We start from the raw sequence: 19024 nt of genomic DNA, 5'->3' as shown, positions 1-19024 counted from the left end.
GTATGTAGGGGCAGGGACAGTACGGAAAGAAATATAGTGCTAGAGGGAGGGAACGTGTGAGGAGAAGGGAAAATGGTGTAGTAAAAATGGACAGCATACCCATTAAAAAATCCAAAGCACAACAGGACAGAGAAGAAAAGCAGTCTCTGAGGACATGGTATATGACAAGAGTTTGGCCTTATGCAGTGTACAGTGCCATTTCCTCTAGCTCAGACAGGAGCTGGGCTGAGAGGGATGAATATTTTGACAGATACTGTTATTGGATCTTATTTTCCTCATAGACAAGAGGAAAGGCTCTGTTTTTACATGCTGAGGATGGGTGGCTTCAGTACATGTTGATGTTTTAATAGACATACATTGCCTCTGGTAAGTTTAAAACTTCCTGAGATGCAGTACATGGCATCAGGTGTTTCAACACTTTCCAGGTGAAGGATACCCTCCATTTTTATTTCTCATTTTTTCATCAATGCAGTTACTCCACCCTGATCAAGTCCTAGTGTTTCATTTACAAATCTGTGGGTGAGGAGCACAAGGGATGTGCAGCCCACATCCACATGTCCGTATATTACACCTCTCCATACACTTTTGCTTAGTTAGCTAGGGCCCTTTTTGGGGACAGGAACTCCTTTCAGATACATTTCTTCTCTTGTCCCCATTCTCTTCTCCATGGTCCATCCTGTCACCATAAGATGATGCAACACCGCATCACCACTTGACTTCGAGACCCGTCACGACGACCACCAAAATTGGTGAGCTCCCCCTTGTATTTTGATCTACTCTAACCACTGGCTGTGAAGGAATGAGCAGTGGGTTATAGGCTTTGCTACATGGTGGCATTTTGCACCTCTCATCAGGGTGGACTAGAGAGAGGAAGTGGTGAGTGAGACCTGGGGAGTGGGAATGGGATGGGGACACATGGTTCAAACTTTATAAAAATGGGAAAACACAGTAGATATTTGAATGATGATTGACTTGATGCTGCATTGATAACCCTTCTGAACTCTGCCCTGTCTGGTTGTCTGTTAATTCAACAGATTCCAGGTGGCATGCGCCTAATCTTCTGAGGAACAGCGAAATTATAGGCACTGCCTTTGCACTGCATGAAGCAATTTATTTCTTAACATAGTCAACCTAGTGCAGCCTGGGAAATAAGCAGTATTTATAAAGCAGTCCAGGCTGAACGTGATTTAAGTGTCCTGCAAAACTAGGTGAATTGGCAATTGTTACTAGATTTATTTTTAATAAATATATTTTTCATTATATATGATATTAGACCACTCCTAACACTCAAGGTGTGACCTTGAGTAAACCACTTAACCTGCCTACATTTGAATTTCACTGTCTGTAATAGGGGAGTCACATGTAAGGCATACTGGGGCTTAACCATCTGAAACACTAGGTTATCCTCGCTATTTCAAAAACTTTGCTCTTTCAGAGACATCACAAATGTTTGCATTTGGTGTTTCTTGGTTTTAGATTTGTGAGCCTTCACAACACAAAATTTACAGGTGGAAGATCATGACTGATTCTGTCTGAAGACTCCTACACAATCCTTATATCACCATCAATTTTTTTCTGATGTTTTACTGTCTTCAAGCCACCCCTTAAAACCTTTGCATTATTAAAAGTGGCTTTATGAGTTAATCCCATCCTTTGACCAGTCGAAATAGAAGGTTTATTTATGGGCTAAAGCTTGACAGGTACTGAAATCTGAATTGATAGTAGAAATATAGGCACATATTGAAGTCTTATACGTAGTTTAAAATGGGTCCAACTCTAAAAGAGTGGGTTCAAATTTCTGACTGAGTTAAAGCTCCTCCAGAGTTTTGATGTGTGAGTGGATGTTGGAGTATGAGGCTCAGTTTTAGCTGTTCTTGCTTTCAGGCTAATCTTCCTTATTAATGAGCTTTAGACAGTACATTTCCATACTGTATTTCTACAGTCATCGTAAACACTACCAAGAATGAATCTACTTCTTTGTTGTCCATCATTTCTGGCCGGGACTCAATGTAAGATGCAAAGTGAAGGAAATGTCTGGCAATAATGTTATTCACCCCCCTTCACCAGGACGACAGTTAACGATCTTCAACACCCAGGCGCAAATAGCCATAGGAGGGAAGGACAGAGGGCGTCTCTTCCAAGGCCAGCTCTCCGGTCTCTATTACAATGGCTTGAAAGTGCTGAACATGGCAGCGGAGAACAACCCCAACATTAAAATCAATGGAAGTGTCCGACTCGTTGGGGAAGTCCCTTCCATCTTGGGAACAACACCCACAACCTCCATGCCACCAGAAATGTCTACTACAGTCATGGAAACCACAACCACGATGGCCACCACTACAACCCGGAAAAATCGTTCACCACCTAGCATCCAGGTGAGTCAATTAGTCTTCTGCATTTCCTTGGGTTCTTAATTAGTCTTTTGTTTCACTGCTCACTTGTAAGTTCATGGGAGCCATGTTCTCTGAATCACGCTCCATGTAACTATTTTAATAACGTTGTGTAGGGTAAATCAGCACAAAATGTTGTCCTGTGTTAGTGAACAAACAGCTGGATGAATTATTATGGCACATGTATGTGATAATGGGGACAGATTTTCCTCCTGTTCTAGTGCAACCCCATTTATGTGACCAGGATTGCCCCTATGTGAATGAGAACATGATTTTAACTATGTTTCCACAGTTCCATATGTGGGGAAACGTATTCCTAAGGGAGTTACAAAGCTTAACAGGGGGTGGGTGTATGGTTATTTATTATTATGACAGTATGTACTGCTGCAACAGTGAAGTTCATAATGGGGAGAAAAGCAATGGAGCATTACTTCCAGGTAGAGCCATTTTTCATTTTCCTTTTATAGCCTTCCTGTAGAAAATTTTAAAGGAACGCTATCAAGATCAGTTTCTTGTAAAATGTAGATGTTCCAACATAGAGCAGTTCCAACATCTTTGGTAAAAATCATTCCTACAAAAAAAAAGAATTTCAGATGTTCTGGCTTAATTGTGCCAATGTAGTGTTTTCAGTCCTAAAAATGCAGTGGTTTTGGAACCACTTGTGTGGCAGCCATAATATGGTACTGATTAGAAATAAACACCTTAAATTGGCTCTCCTTGTCTGTACAAAGAAAAGAATCATGGAAATAACCAATCTGAGTAGTGGATCAGATTTTGAAAATTATTTATTTCAGTGGCATACTATCATGTTATCAACTAGGATGAAACATTTGTTTTAAAATCTTTATTTACATCAGAACCTCATCCTGTAGAAATCAACATACTTTCACTGACACCAGCATACACTAGCTGAGACACTGGCGAGTGATTATTGATCAGAGTGTGCCTTTATTAAACCTCCAGAGAAAGGTATATTGTTGTCTAGTTGCAGAAAAAAATTAAATTATTCCATCTGCTTCCCTGAAACAATTGCTGCTGCTTGGGACAGAAGACCTTAATGAAATCAAGGACTTTGAAATCTGTAATCATACAAGTTGCATGCTTGCTTTCTAACTGCTTCAGAAGGTTTAATCAATTATTGATTGTGCTTGTATATATATGACCATTCTCTCTATTTTTTATCTAGTCCTGGTCACTTAGAATAAGAAAACACAAAAATCGTCATCTTAATTGTGTAGGAGGTCAGGCCGTGCCTCGAGTATTATGTCCAGTTCTGGGCTCCTCAGTACAAAAGAGACATGGAGTTACTGAAGAGAGTCCAACAAAGGGCCTCTAAGATGTTTAAGGGACTGGAGCATCTCTCCTATGAGAAAAGGCTGAGAGAGCTGGGACTGTTCAGCCTGGAGAAGAGGGGGGATCTTATCAATGTGTGCAAGTACCTGAAGGGAGGGTATAAAGATGACAGTGGTGCCCAGTGACAGGACCAGAGGCAATGGACACAAACTGAAACACAGGAGTTTCCCTATAAACATCATGAAACACTTTTTTTACTGTGAGGGTGACTGAGCACTGGCACAAGTTGCCCAGAGAGGTTGTGGAGTGTCCATGCTTGTAAATATTCAAAAGCCCATGGTTCTGGGCAACTGGCTCTGGGTGACCCTGCTTGAGCACAGTGGGTGGACCAGATGACCTTCAGAGGTCCTTTCCAATGACAACCATTCTGTGAGGTACCTCTGGCTGCAGTGGAATTTACAACTATTAGAGTAATTAATTCCAAGCCAAGGTTTAACATTGCCCCCTTTGGTACTCTGTAAATCCAGTTGGCAGCAGGACTGGGATTAATTGAGTTATTAGCCTCAAACACCCGATAGGTGATTTATAGTCTCAGCTAAATGAGGGGAAATTACCCCAAGCTTGGTCACTGTTTGTCGTAAACTTTGAAAGAATTACAACTTCTTCTCCTCGGTGGCTAGCTCTAATTTTAGAGAATATCTTTTTGCAATTACATCTCCATAAGAATAAAATCTGTGGTCCTGATCCTGTACTTGTTAGTTTATTGGAGATTTTCTGTAATTTATAAAGGCAGCAGAACTGTGTTTAGCTATAGGAGTGTAACGGAGAGTAGCACTGGACCTTTGTGGGCTGGGTCAAGCTGGAGATGACACTGGCTTACTTGAAGAGGAAAGAAAGCTTCCTACCTAACCTACATGGCAATTCACTCAGCCTGTAGAGACCACTGTGTGCTGAAAGAGCATCAAGAAGATTTAATAAAGTGTCAAAGTGCTTCTAAAAACATGGTTAGAGCAGTGATTTCCTGGATAGACATGCACCACAACAAATGGCCCCATCTCAGCTGATATTAAAGCAATAACTCTTTGACACTTCATGCTACCCACTGAAAGAAAGATAAAGGTCAATATGTACCTCCGTTACAACTTTCTGCATTTCAATATCAGGCCATTTTATTGCTGTCGCAGCACAGATGGCTCGCCTTTTTTCCTTACTCTTGGTAGAATTTGATTTTGTCAGCTTAAGTTGCGTTATTTGTGTGGTGAAAGTGAGAAGAAATTGTCTTTTTCTGTTTGGGCAGTATCTCCAGCTGTGGTTTTCAGATGCCTAATGGTTATTTTATTTTGCTTGTGTTCGACATCACCATTGTCAAGCCTGCGTACAATTTTAGATCTAAGTGGTGCAAAAATCTAATAGAACAAGTTTGTTCTTTGGGGAATGTAAAATATAGCTACCTAAGGCTATGAGCAGTACAAATACCGTTAGTTATTACCTTGCTCAAGCTTTCTCTTCTCTTTTCTGCTCAGAAATAAACAATTTTTCTTCACTTTGAAAGCCATTCACAGTTTAGCCTCTTCTCTCCCCATTCTGATCAGCATGATTCAAGCATTTTTTTCTCTCACTTCTTAGATTTGATTGTAAGAATCTTTCTGCTTCCTGGTACCATCCACAAGGCAACAGCAGGTTATTTTTCCAATCCTATTGAAACCCTCCTTTCATCATGATGCGTGCCAAAAAGTTGTCAGAGGTTAGGCTGATGATGGTCTAAGGCAGCTGTTTATCAAGCTGATCAATATTGACACATTTTTTGTTTTATTATCCATTTTTCTTTATCCATGTGTGATATCTTGTTTTGTGCTTAGATTGCAGACTCCTTGGGTTCAAAATGTACTTTTTATTCTGCATGTGTACACTGCTTAGCACAGAAGGGTTCTGGACCGTTGTAGATACACCAAACATGATACAAGTAAAAGTAAAGCATCTAATGCAAAATAGCAAAAATTGGGATAAAGAATTATTATTCTTACTGTATTAGAAATATCTGTGCTATTTCTATTACTCATTTTCATATGTAAGTAACTAAAACTTCTCCTCTTTGAAATGCATATAAAGCTTGTGCAGAATATCAAGTCTGTAATCCCAAAGTGATAGAAAATCCAGGGGAATTTCAGTAGGATTTAGATTTACACATCACTTGTTAAGGAAGCACAGAAGAGCATGATAACTGCAAAGATTTCTTCTGCTTGTAACGTACACCAAGATACCTCCTGCAGTTAGGTAGTCTGAATACTGCCAGAAGTATTTTAGAGCACAGTTAGACTAAAGCAGCTGGGAAAATGAAGTGCTTTAGAAATACACAGTATATGCACAGACCAATGACATGCTTTTCAATTTGTGAAGATCCCAAACATGGGATATAGTCTTGGACAAACAACCAAGACAAGGGGAATTGAGAGAAAAATATTACTGGAAATACCTGGTGGCAATGATATTAGCATTTAAAATGTCTATAACTTCATTTTGTTTTAAAATTTATAATAACATTTCTGTAAGGCAGTGAAACTTAGATCAGTGGAGGACGGCAGGATTTGAGTGAGAAACAGTTGAATTGTATGACCGTATTCTGTACTGATAGGAACATTTCTGTGATTCATATATCCTTCAGAGAGGCCTTGAAGGAAGATAACAAGAGCTGACCTTTTTCTGTTAACTAAAAGTAAGGGAGAAAAAGGAGTTCCGATTCGTGGTTGTTTCAGTGGGTTGCAAACGCTGCTTGTTCTCTGCTGCCCCTGAGTAGAAATGCTGATTTGTCTTTCCCACGCATGGTTTTGTTCTGGATTTAGGTACGGTCTGTTCAGAAGTGACATGTGTTGTACTAAATTCCTGCTGCCAGTCTCAGGGCCCTGACACACCAGACTCTCCTGTGATAATAATATCCTCTCTGGGACTTCTGCTTTGCCACGTTACCCTACGAAGGCCTCAAAGACAAGCCGTTGGCTTTTGCATGTGGTACAGTAGCACACTGTGCAGGCTGCTATTTACATGAGAGTCACTGTACTGTACCATGTCATATTCTTGCAAGGCTGCCATGTTTCTCACAGGGTTACTTCATTAGCAATTGTTAAAGGTCCTGGAATCTCATGTGTCCCTATTTCCTGATTTAAAGCACAGCTTCAATTATTAGTGAAGTAGTTCGGGGATTTCTGCGTCTGTGAGACTTCTGTGAAAAGGAGTTAAAGTGACACTCTTTCTCTTGGCTTCTGCTTCCATGTCAGCTACTTATATGCTTAGAATTTATTTAGTGAGTCGTTGCTCAAAGCTTTTTAGGAGCTCCATATGCTCTCATGTGGCACGTTCTGTCCAGTTCACAGCTGGGTCATTCAGTTTTCAAATGATTTGTGTAAAGATATCTTTGAAGTTAATTACTAAGTAAAGCTAGCCTAGAAAAGCATGCATGGTGATACACGAGTCCTCTATTCAAAACACATTCAGTTCAGTGAATCCAAGATATGATTCCAGCTGGTGTGTGGGTCCTTAAGGAGAACGGCTCCAGAGAAGCTTTTGGAGGCCCTAGGGCCCACTGACCTAGGGCAGGCTCCTGATATGTCTGCCCTGTGGCATGGATGGCTGGGGTCCCAAGACCAAAATCACAGACAGTTTTCTGTGAAAAAGAGGTCAGAACCCTTCTGGGAAGGCAGATGGACTTCTGGTTATGCTCTCCATGAGGAACCAGGAACTGTGTGCTCTATTACATATCCAGTGCATGCCTCAGCTTCTTGAGATGAGGATAATGACACTTGCCAAACTGTTCAAACTGTAGCCTGGAGGTCATGAGAATAAATTACTTGTGCATGTTTTCAGCTATGATCTTAGGGCCATAGAATGACAGTATATGATATATAATATGCAGAATGTTCTCTCTAAAGAATAGAAGAGGGGATGTGCCCATTATCCATATGGAGAGTCCAGCCCATTGGCATGGCTCGGAATAAGGTTCTCAACCTTTTAGTTTAACCATTAAGCTTTCCAGCCTTCTAACTGTGTTTTCTGTTGAGGGTCCAATAATCTTGATTAATGTCTTTCCATAACGTGCAGCTCCAGGCTAAATCCTTTCTTACAGTGGATATCACAAAGGAAAATAGCACAGAAGATTTGTCAGTCTAATTAGACTTTCACTGTCAGCTAAGACAAATAAAATTGTCTCACCCTTGGTCTTGCCTAGGTACTTTCTTTTACACTCATAGATAACAATTTTGGGGGGAAAGAAATTGGCCTTTAATTTAGTTTTTGCTTCTTATAAGTCACTAGTGACATTTTCATCCCAAGACTGCAAAGCTCTAATGAAAAAAGAGCTTTTGATGAGTCTCTGCTTTAAAGACTGACTTCATTGGCCCATTGGTACCATTGAGAATTATGCAGTCTGGCTCTCATCCCTCTTTTTCTGCTTCTTACTCAACTGTCTTTTCTTAAAGAGACCAAAGCCACCAACCTGCACCATCTTTCAGAGTGGAATCCTTTCTCCTGCACTACAGTCCTGTTGAGTGAGATGGTAAAGCTGCATTGCTGCAGTGAAATTCACAAAATGTCATTTACTTATTGACAGTCACATCTCTTCTGTGACGATTAAATGGTAACGTGGTTTGGGCAGAGACTCTGGGAGAAAGAGAGCAGAGTTCGGAAGCAAGAATCCAAATGCAGGATAGAAAATGTTCATGCAAACTACTGTTCATGTAGGTTACAGAGGGATTAATTCAATAATACCAAATGACCTCTAAATACTTCACAAGTATGTAGTATAGAAACAGATTTAGTGCACACTGAAATACAGAACATTTGGCATGTAATGTAGTAGCTACCTAGCCAGAAACATGTATATGATATGATAATGTTCTGTATGGGAAAGGGATAGAAATATTCTCCAAGTTTTAACTGAGTATTAGATGGGGGAGTGGTGTGGTGTGCTTAAATTATAGTTATTGAGGTAGTGTTCAGGATACTCAGATTACCTATAAAGCTCATATGATCTAAAATATAATCCTATATTTTCATTATTTTGTTCACTTTCTGCAGAAGACAGGTGTGCTACTCTTCTGGAAGTGCCATAGTGAACCAGGAGTTCAGTTCCCATCCAAAAAGAGAATGTGAATTTATTGTAATATTATTTTTCCAGCCTACACTCCCAAGTGCTGACAAGTACTGATGATGGAAATAAGCTCAGCCTTGTATTTCTGCTAAGCACAATTACAGTAATAAAGAACATTGTATTTGTAAAACAGCTCATGCATATGCTGGTGTATGCTGTCATTTGTTGACATTATCACCAGTGATATTTGAACATTTAACTTAGTAACCATTGTCAACTCCAAATGGAGACTACTCTTTCATGACTCTGGGGGAGGGATTTGATTGAATGTGTGTGGCAAACTTGAGTGCCACAAGTTGACGCGTAGTATGATTTCTCAAAATACAGCTTATGCTCATTCTTTGGATAACCTGTTTTTATACAGGTTTATACGCTACAACAGTAGCGTTGTCAAGTAGTCACTTCAGCCACTCCTCTGTGTGTTCTGCTGGGACCCATGTTGTCTTTTTATTTCTTCAGTCTAATAGTTTACAGAAGGCCCAAGTTAGCTGATTCATTTCTTCAAGGGTTGAGTTTACATTGCCTTTAATCTGCAGATCTGAACAATCATTTTGAACTTGCAGCAAAATCTCAGCTGGTGTTTTTGACACATGTACCCAGTTCTGTTCTACTCGGAATTTTGGAAAGGAAGATTTGGCCCAGCATATGAAGGGGGGCTGGTCTAGCACTTTTCTAGAATTTCAGCACTTTTTTAGGTTTTCTCTGATGATATTTTTTATCTTGATCAAGAATTTGTTGAAGTATTTGCTTGATATTAGGTGACCAAAAAGCATGCCCTTTTCTGTAATAAAAGGATAAGAAGCTGTAATAAGAGCTGTAGTAAACTGATACCTACCTTCTTCAGACAGGCAAGCAGGCATACATTTCTCGGAAAGTACCCTTAATAACATCAGTATGTACTTTTTTTTTCAGGGCACAGTATCCCTTTGTGTATTTAGACATGTCATTTGCCCTGCCAAAAAGGATTCTTGAAAGTCACGTGGAAGATTATTTTCAAAATCTGATTAATACAGTAGTCAGGAACTAAAGCTACTATAGTTGACCATACATTTGATCACAAGCCAAATGAAGGAATAGGACAAGTGTGTTGTTCTAGGATGGCTGTGCAGTGACAATATGTGATGAAGAGATTCAGTGCTGCAAAAGCAACTGCTTAGAAATAAATGGAGTAGAATCAATGGTTATAGCTGAAATATAGTTGGAGGACTGGCTCACATTTTGTTATAGCATATCTGCTCTGTTTGCTATTTATATACTTCAGGGAAATGCCTAGAAGCTGCAGACATTGCAAAAATCCTTCCAGAGCATATAGTTCCATTTTATTTGTTTAGGTTTTTTTTAAAAAGACTGGCTGAGAGGTGGGAATGTACCTCTTATCTTTCCTAGCTCACATTTGAATGAATGTGCAGAAAATAGAAACACATCCATGCTGTTGTGACAGACCCGCTTTCTGAAACCATCTAATTAATGCCTTGGGTTTTCTGTAGAATGATGGTAGGATTAACTAGCAGAAACAGAAGAATTTCTGCTAGTTTATCTTTCATCTGTGGGATGAGTTGTCACTGATTTGCAAGATATGTCTGTCAAGGAACAGCTCTTAAGAGTAGCGATTAGCAAGACAGGCTATACAACCACCAATCCTTTCTCTCCTCCCTTAGATGGCATCTGAGTAGGTGGGATGTTGTTCATTTTGACACAAAATTAGTTCGATTATATTCTGAAAGATAAGAATTTGTTTCCACAAAATTTCAACAGAAAAATAAAGCCAAAGGGGTGAGGAATTGCATTTCAGTCTCCTGGTATTGCATGGGATGCAAATGCTCTCCTTCTTCTTTCTTATAGTGTGTTTTTGGATAAAATTTGATCTGTTGGCTTTTCATCCTTATAATGGCTTATGAAGGGACCATCTTCCCTAATAACCGCTTTGAGAGTTTTCCACTGGTGCTGTGTTGCCCATTTTGCTGTGTCTCAGATTGGGTGTGCTAAGGAAATTGATTGTGGGTAAGGACACTTCCAGGGAATACCAGTAGTTTATTAGGAGGTGTGAACCAGAGAGTAGGAAACGTTGGGAATGCTCTAATGGCTAAATGTATGAAAGTAGGTAGAGAAAGGATGAGTACTGAGGTGCAGACAAGGAACTAAGATCCAGAGGATGAGATACATCTATCTCATACAGGTATGGGAAGGAAACAGCAACATTTAAAGATGGAGAGTGACATGGCTAGAGGTGGTAGGCTGGTGGTTCTAGCAACTCTATTTTGGATAGACAAGGATTTGGAGAAGAGAGAAACTCATACCCATATGGGTTAGTAACCTCTCTTCTACTTTTTAATCTCTGATTTGTTCTACACTTCATTTTCCCCAGGGATAAAGGGAAGTCTTTTTTTTTTTTTTGCCAAGCTGGCAGGGACTCAGTTCAGTAGAACTGCTGGCAGTGAGATCTGAGGACCCATGGTTTCTTCCACAGCAGTTCAAAGTCAGGCGGAGCTGGACTCTCACACACTTGTACTAAGATCGTCTAAAAAGCACCTCTTTCTCTCACTTGCAACAGCTCTTTTCCAGTAACTGTTTTGGAGCAGGAAAAATCATTCTTAGTGCAAAAAGAGTCAGGTCAAGTAAGGAGAAAAAACTACTGTATGTTGTGTTCTTCTGACATCCAAGCAATAACCTCAGTGCCCAAGCCATATACAGAGATTTGCACGAATATCTTGAATTTAACTTGGTCATAATGTCCTTTTTTTTTTTCTGAAAGATGACCTCCAATGAAAGTATGAGGACATGAATGATTTTAATCTGTGGTAACAATGGAGAACCAGTCCTGACTGACTCCAGCAGCATAAATATACAAAATGACAGATTATTCTGCTGCCTCCCTCCCTGCTGCCTGAGCACACACATACACACTCGGTAGCACACGGCAAAATTCAAATTGGTCTTTATCTTTTATCTGTTGCCCCAGTGATTAATGCTGCTCTTGCTGGGAGACTAATCGAACGAGGGGAAATATGGAGAAAGAAATATGTATTTCTTAGACTATCGTTATCAGTGTTATTATTATTCCTTTAATATATTTTCCTCCTGTTAGAAGAACTTAATGTACTGACACAGCAGGAAGCGAGAGGTGAGAGCCGATTTGATGGCAGGAAGATGAATGGGGCAGGCCACAGCAAGTGGAACACAGGCATTTTGCAGAAGGAGGTGAGCTGCCGAGCTGCTTTGGGGTTGCAGCATTTTAGCTAGAAAACCAAGAGGCTGTAGCAGGCTGAATATGGGTTCTGAACCAGGAGCTACTGTTGTCTAAGCCCTACTCAATTCACTCAGCAGCTGTCAACAAACCTCCTCTGTAAATGGTTCTTTACTTTCCCTGTCTAGTAAAATAAAGATACACTGATCCTTGGTCTGTCTCACAGCCAAGTTTACAGGCACTATTCTGGTAGTATGGGTAATACTTTGTAAATTCCCTCAGGGGTTGTATTCCCTTTCCCTCCTGCCTGGTCCTTGGCCTAGGTCTTTCATAGTGATACTATGGCTGTGTAGTTCCAGTTTGATCCTACAGATGCGTACAGCATAGAGGAGAAAATTTACTCTGTGCTGTGGTAAAAACAGAAATGGATGCTTTGAATGGGTATGACTTAGATTTAAGTAGGAGGCCTGTCTTATGAGTGACTAGGAAAGGATTCCAATTGTCTTGTTTCCTCAGGATCTTAAGAAAAAAGACTTAAAGATATGGTAATTGAGAGGTGACACCTTGTTTTGTTTTCCTTTTGAGAAGAGGAATACAGAAAGGAATACCTGTAATAAATACACTTGTTTGGGATTAAGGGTCCTGTTGTCTCTCTCCTTACTTCAGCATTCTGACTGTTTTAACAAGTGCAACTATTCATTTTCCTAAATATACTCTTATTGCGGTGAGATGGTTATGGACATCCAAAAAAAAAAAAAGAGAAGTAGAAAGAGGAGTGACAATACCTACGCTATAGAGGCATTTTTTGGTAGGATCAGTATTCCCTGGGCTCTCTGTTTTATTACTGTTTCCTGTGCATATATTGGCATAATGTCCTCTTCCTTCACAGAGTAGGCTCAAGACTTGCAAATATGTTTAGGGTCCAAGTTTAAACATAATTTTCTTAGCTCCCAATTGATTACATTTAGGCAGCAGTTAATCCTGTTGTTCTCTGCTAGAGCAATGCTGTGTGTTTGTATTAACACTTATATTAGCATGTGGGTCTCTAGTGTCCAGGTTTGTTTCATTGTTATAGACATAACCTCTTTAGAGATATTCATAGAATATCAGCAAGGTAAAACTAATTCTGTACACCTGATACATGCAACTTCTCCACTCACATTAGTCCCATATATGTCTCCCAGTTTATATATACTGCTTAAGTTGTCCTCTCACTGCCTAATGCATTGCTGTTTACTCTGTCACACTTTAGACTTGCATAATGAACTGAAGTTGTTCTTAAGCTTGTGAGCAATGGTTGTTCAGGTGACTGCTGCTGTCACCTGCTTGTCTCGTCTTGAGATTTAGCAATTTGTGAGAATGAAATTTAGAAATGTAGGTATGCTGGGCAGGTCAGAATATACAGCCTGCTCCTCTGGAGTCTCTGAAGGCATTCAGCTTTAACAGTGCCAGAGGAGGACTTATGAAGGAGAGCTTATGGGCTTCCTCCAGAGCCAGGAGGGCAGCTGGCCCCGCTCTCTGACAGAGCTATGTGCGGGTGCTGGGGATCAGCCATCAGGTAGGATTTCCAGCTGCTAGACATAAATAAGAGTGCCAGGGTGGAAAGGGAAAGATAGATGGGAGGAAGAAGGAGGGTTGTGTTGTGTATATGCCTCAGAAAGAACTACTGCAGTGGGAGCCTCTCCTATAGAGGACTTCTTCCACCCCCACATCTGACTAATTGTGAGGTATTGTTGCTTGCCTGAAGATGAATAATTCTTTGGTGCTCAGATGGCTGATTACACATTGTCCTTCTGTTTATGGACTCAAGCACAGCAGAGAAATTTCTGCTTGCTTGGCTGTAGCATTTGTTGCCCTGGCAAGAAGCAAGAATCACTTACAATCTGCTGTGAAAAGGCTTGGTGTCTCTCTGGCTGCCTCTCAGCTAATGTCTGATGCTTGCAAGTTGTTTGTTTTGTCCTTTCTTAACTGAAGCCATGGGAATGGTGTTAGCCTCTGGTCCATGTGATTCCTGGAGGAAAGTGAGGGAGGAAGTTGTTAAGAACTGGAAAGGAGAGCAAGAGCCTGACTGTGGATTGCTAAGGACCAGGATCTGCAATGTTCACATTGGCCTTAGAAATGCTGTAGCAATTAGAGTGAGTTGCAGCCCTGCAGTCTGTGCCTTGCTCTTTTTATGATGGTTTGTTGTACAGTTCCAGCTAAGTCCCTGGACCAGATTCTGGGTCTGAATTGCCCTCTCACTTCCACAAGGACAGATTTCCTTCGGGGGGGGACTTGGGAAGCTCTTCTGCAGCAACTCTTGGGAGGGATTTATGCTCTTTTGCTAACTGTCATAGTGGTGGACACTAAGCATCAAAGGCAGACAAATTAGAAAGCTAAATGGCATCAGGGCTTCTGCTGGGAGGGGAGAAAGGGTGAAAGGAGGGCAATGTCATCACTTTCCCTGAGAGAGCTGCAGATTGAACAGGGCAGAGGATGTAAATAACAGTTTACAACACCAAGGATCATTCTAGAAGCAGAGAGAGGTAATGGCACAGGCTGGCTGTCCCTCTGCTTCTGTCAGGTTTGGTCACTTTGAATTTACTGACTGTTTTTTTTCTGTTCAAACCTGATTTAATGACAGCAGGAGAAGGTCAGGAGGATTGGGGATATTTTTTTTTAACCTTTTTTTCTATTGTTAGCTGTTCTTCCCTTGCTTTTTTGTCCTTCTAAAGTTGAGAGGCAACTTCTGGGGTGGCAATGAAAAGTGACGGTGGTTAGGCAATGTTGTACCCCATTTCTTCCAATAGGACATTACAGAGAAGACAAGAGGAGCGATTACTGTTATCCATGGGTACAGCTAAGCTCCATCTGGCAAGTTGCATTTGCAGTAGCTGTCACGTGTATTGCCTTGGCATCTGACAGCTTTTCAGCTCAGGAGCCCATCCACATGCAATGGTCCATAAATTCAGACTAAGGATGTGGGGAGAAATACTGAATTATTAACTCAAAACGCCTATGTACTTTACCTAGAAATCAGAAATCCACTTATTAATTACATCTCTTTGAGTCAGAAATCCTCTCCTTCTATCAGTATATTTTATTTATATGACTGATACATTTTACTGTAGAACCATATGGAGGTTTAGATTTGGGCTGAATCATAAGTTTATCATATTGCAAGTCAGGGCATTATTCAGCAGTCTTGTGCAAATTCATCCATAGAAGGCAAAGACTTTAAAAAAAAAAATCCAGTCCAGACCCCTTGTCATTTCTCTTCCCTTTTGCTGTCCAGGAAAGACCTTTTAAAAGAAAAAAAATAGTACTTTCTGAAAAAGGGGAGGGCTGGTTTTCATTTTGCAAAAGTAAAACTGAATTAATAACTTGTTTTGTTTAATTATTTTTTAAAATTTTTTGTTTAACTTGTTTAATTTTTTTATCATTCATGGATTAATTTTTCAGTTTTACTTGCATGAAAGTGTGGGCTCTGGAAAATAAAATTTTCTGACTTTTTTGAGATATGCAGATAAAAATGATGGTAAAAACCATAATACGAATTTTGGTGTCAAAATTGTCAAAGATATCGGTGACCATGAATGGCCATCCTCACTGTTCCTAGAAGCAAATTTTCTTTATTGACAACCTTCATGTAAGAAAATCTGGTGACCAGTTCTAAAAACTGTAGAATAATAGAAGGGAGGCTGTGTTTGTGAAAATGGCTGTTCCTTCTGAAAACACCAGCAATGCTATAACAGAAAATTCACATCACTGAAGAAGAGCGTGCTCATAAGCACTTATTACTGGAAGTTGTACATATAACCTGGAAGAGATATGGAGAAGTTAAACGTGGACTATCCTGTAACTCTGGTATGGTGTCTGTAGTGGGACTGTGTTTTTTCTGGTCACTGCTTGTAACTATTTGTTTGTTTAACCAGATCATGTTGTTCCAGGTGCCATTTCTGCTCTATTTTAATGCATCTGGCGTGATTGTAATTTGCACAGAGCAGTGAAATTTGGGCTGTAACCCACATGGCAGCATCAGGAACCCAGTTTTAACTTGATTGACCTTCTTTGGCGTCAGACTGTATGCAGGAGTTCAGCCATTCCTGGTTCTAGACACAGAATTTGCTTTCCTACTTGTGTGTAATTTGGGGAAACTCGTAATTCAGTTGGTGCCTTTGACACAGTACCAGGTAGAGGGAGTTGTCTAAAGCAATCCCTTCAGCAAAATCTTGCTGGGTAGAGCTGTGGTTCTTTGTTCTGTAGCAAGGGAAATGGGTGGATTTCAGATCCCCTTGACTGAAGGCTTCAGTCTCTGGCATAGACCATGTCGCACCTGCTGGAGCACTGTGTATGCATGCTAACAGTAATGAAAACGGGTGTTAACAAAATTTCTTCCTGAAGCTCCTTACGAACTGTATATACAAATACACAGCTAATTGTAGGTTAGCACCTAATTATTGTTTAATAATGCATAGCTAAACCAGTAGTAGTTTGGGATGGCAACTATAAAGATGCTTTCAACATGGCTGTGAAGCAAGAAGCAAAAACATACAGAAGCAGGATATAATTAACCAAGTTGTCATTACATCAGGACACCCCTAAATCAGATATTTTAAAAAAATTGTTTAATAGTCAAATGATGTCAATAAGACTATTCCGTCAACAATGGCCCCTCCTGACATGCAAAATTATGTGCACTGATTAAAGAGAATCCTCCCCATCTGCATTTCATGGCTGTACTTTATGTATCTTGTTAACATGTGCAAGCTGTTCTCATCCACAGAGACAGTAGGTGGTTTGGGTTTTTTCTTTTTCTTTTTTTTTTCTTCTATCAAGGAAAGACAGGTAGGTCTGCACAACATTGAGGCAATGTCCAAAGTAGGTCTAAATTAACTCAGTTTAGGCAGTGGAAAACATTCTTCATGTTAACTTGTCACATTGCTTATTGAGGAGCAGGTAATATTATCTCAGACGAACTGGTTCACACACAATCCCAGATTAGCATGGTTGTTATGAGGTTATACTGCAGCTGTCTTCAGAGGTACCTGGGGTTCAAATTGGCGCAAGTGAACAGACGATGCAAGTGGCCAACTTCAGTGGCAGAATCAAAGAGACGGCAAAGCTTCAATGTTTGGGACTCAAAGGCTTTCCTTACTGAATTTTGCCATTTAGTAGGTCATCATTCACGTCTCTCATCACCTCCTGAAGTTGCCTCCTGGCAGAGCTGGCAGGTCAGGACATACGCTTGTGCCTGAGCTGCTTCGGGTCACAGCCTGTGCTGCAGTGCCAACCCCTTTAAATGAGCAGATTACACTGCACACTGGTTCCTGAAATGGAGCTGGGGAGGAACGAACACACGGTCGTCTTTGTTGCCCTTGCTGCAGGGGCGATAACCTCTGGCTGGTGGGTGAGGACAGCTGGGGTTGCTAACATCTTCAACCACTGCCACAAGAGTAAAAAATGATGTCAGTCAGAGCTTTTTATTATGAATTTGGCTATTTCTTAATATGGCAAGGCTTTTCAATGCCCTTGCAATGCTATTGAAGTTTCTCTGCATGGCATTACATTCTGTAGTGCCAAATGGAGGTTCATATCCAAAGCTTTCAATGGGATACAGTACTTGCTTCAGCAGAATATCCTTTTTCCCTAGGTGTATTCACCTAATAACTTATTTTTGGGACTGCTGTTCCTTTTGTGACAGTTCTGCTACTTTGAAGTCCTTCTTGAACCACTGAAAGATTTTCATTAGTTGTCAAGGGTTTTCATTAAAATGATATTTGGCTTTGACCTCTTACACTGAGATCTCACACCCTATGTTGGCATCCCATGAGAATGGTTTATTCATTGTTCCTTATGTACCAGGCTAAAATCTTACAGCTTCTGAGGAATTTCTCTCTTTAAAAAAGAAAAGTCAAGTGAGCCTAATTATTTCCCTGCCCAGGAGTGCAATGTTTCTTATTAAAATACACCTTGAGCGGCACACCTGCATGGTCCTGTCACTAAGGCTGAGATGCTTGCTGTGCTGTTCAAGGCTTCTGTAAAAAAGATGAGCTCACACGTGCTTTCCAGGCTTTACTGTGTTGTCTTTATCTGCAGACCTGGAAAACAAATCAAAGAAAAACCATTCATGTCAAACTCTGGATTTTTTTTCTTTTAAATTAAAAAAGGCTTTCTGAGATGTGGAGCAGTTCTGAATGACCTCTGCTGTGCTTTCTGAAGCTGCTCTGCTGTGGAGTGTTTATGTGCTGTCAGTGGCAGCTGTCTCCCCCCAAAGAATTCACTGTAACGTTGTTAGACTGCCAGGGCTCTGACTTAACCTTTTCTGTCTCAGCTTGCATCTTTTGTTTTTGTTTTTTCTCCCCTCTCTTGCCATTACATCACATCACACCACACTGTCGTCCTCCTTCCTTATGCAGGTCTCTTAACTTTCCAGAACTCCCCACTGCTTCTTCAGTGCTTACACCTTTTGTTTATTGTCATGTCAGCTGAATACAAACCTTATCCAGTGATATAAGCTCACTCAAACGGAAATGCTTTTCCAAGGCCCGCAAATGCTAGGGGCCCTGTAACGTCCCTGCCCGCTTTGAACAGGGTGCGCCCTTCCCACTTCCAGCAGATTAGCAAAGTGCAAAGAGGATGAAGCTTTTCCCTGGGAGAATGTAAGGCACCTGCCTTGCAGGGCTTAGTCTTAATTTGATCGACAGGCTTAGCAGACGGTAGCTGAGACTATGAAATGGGCAGGAGGGCTCAGAGGACACTGTTACCTGCCCAGTGCATCTGCTCATAGATTTTGCATGTGTGTGCTATATTTCTCTTGGACTCTGTCTCTGGATTTGATTCCCAGAGCGTGAGGATTGACTGCCTTACAATACTATCCTGGCTAAGGTTCCTGCAAGCACTGTTTATGAAAACACCTAATCCTCCCAGGATGTTTATTACTCAATTAGCTGTGGTAATACAGCAGTACATTTCACAAAATATAAAATATTGACATTGATTTGTTTAAAATCAGTTGCTTTTTTATTTGCCTGGCCT

At 40.6% G+C, this 19024-nt stretch overlaps 1 protein-coding gene across 8 annotated transcripts in view; it reads left to right on the top strand.

The window, feature by feature from the left end:
- Positions 1-19024, top strand: part of NRXN3 (neurexin 3) — a gene marked incomplete at both ends in the record, with an annotated part of 985035 nt that overhangs the window by 873664 nt on the left and 92347 nt on the right. For all 8 annotated transcript variants that reach the window (XM_082316881.1, XM_082316885.1, XM_082316884.1 and 5 more), the window contains one exon: positions 2068-2375. In XM_082316881.1, the coding sequence (XP_082173007.1) occupies positions 2068-2375 (308 nt within the window). The remainder of the gene's footprint in view (positions 1-2067; positions 2376-19024) is intronic.

Source organism: Platalea leucorodia (genome assembly GCF_965183815.1).
Source record: "Platalea leucorodia genome assembly, chromosome: 7".
Classification (NCBI taxonomy): domain Eukaryota; kingdom Metazoa; phylum Chordata; class Aves; order Pelecaniformes; family Threskiornithidae; genus Platalea; species Platalea leucorodia.
Note: the sequence above shows the minus strand (reverse complement) of the source record. Positions and strands in the feature narration are given on the sequence as shown.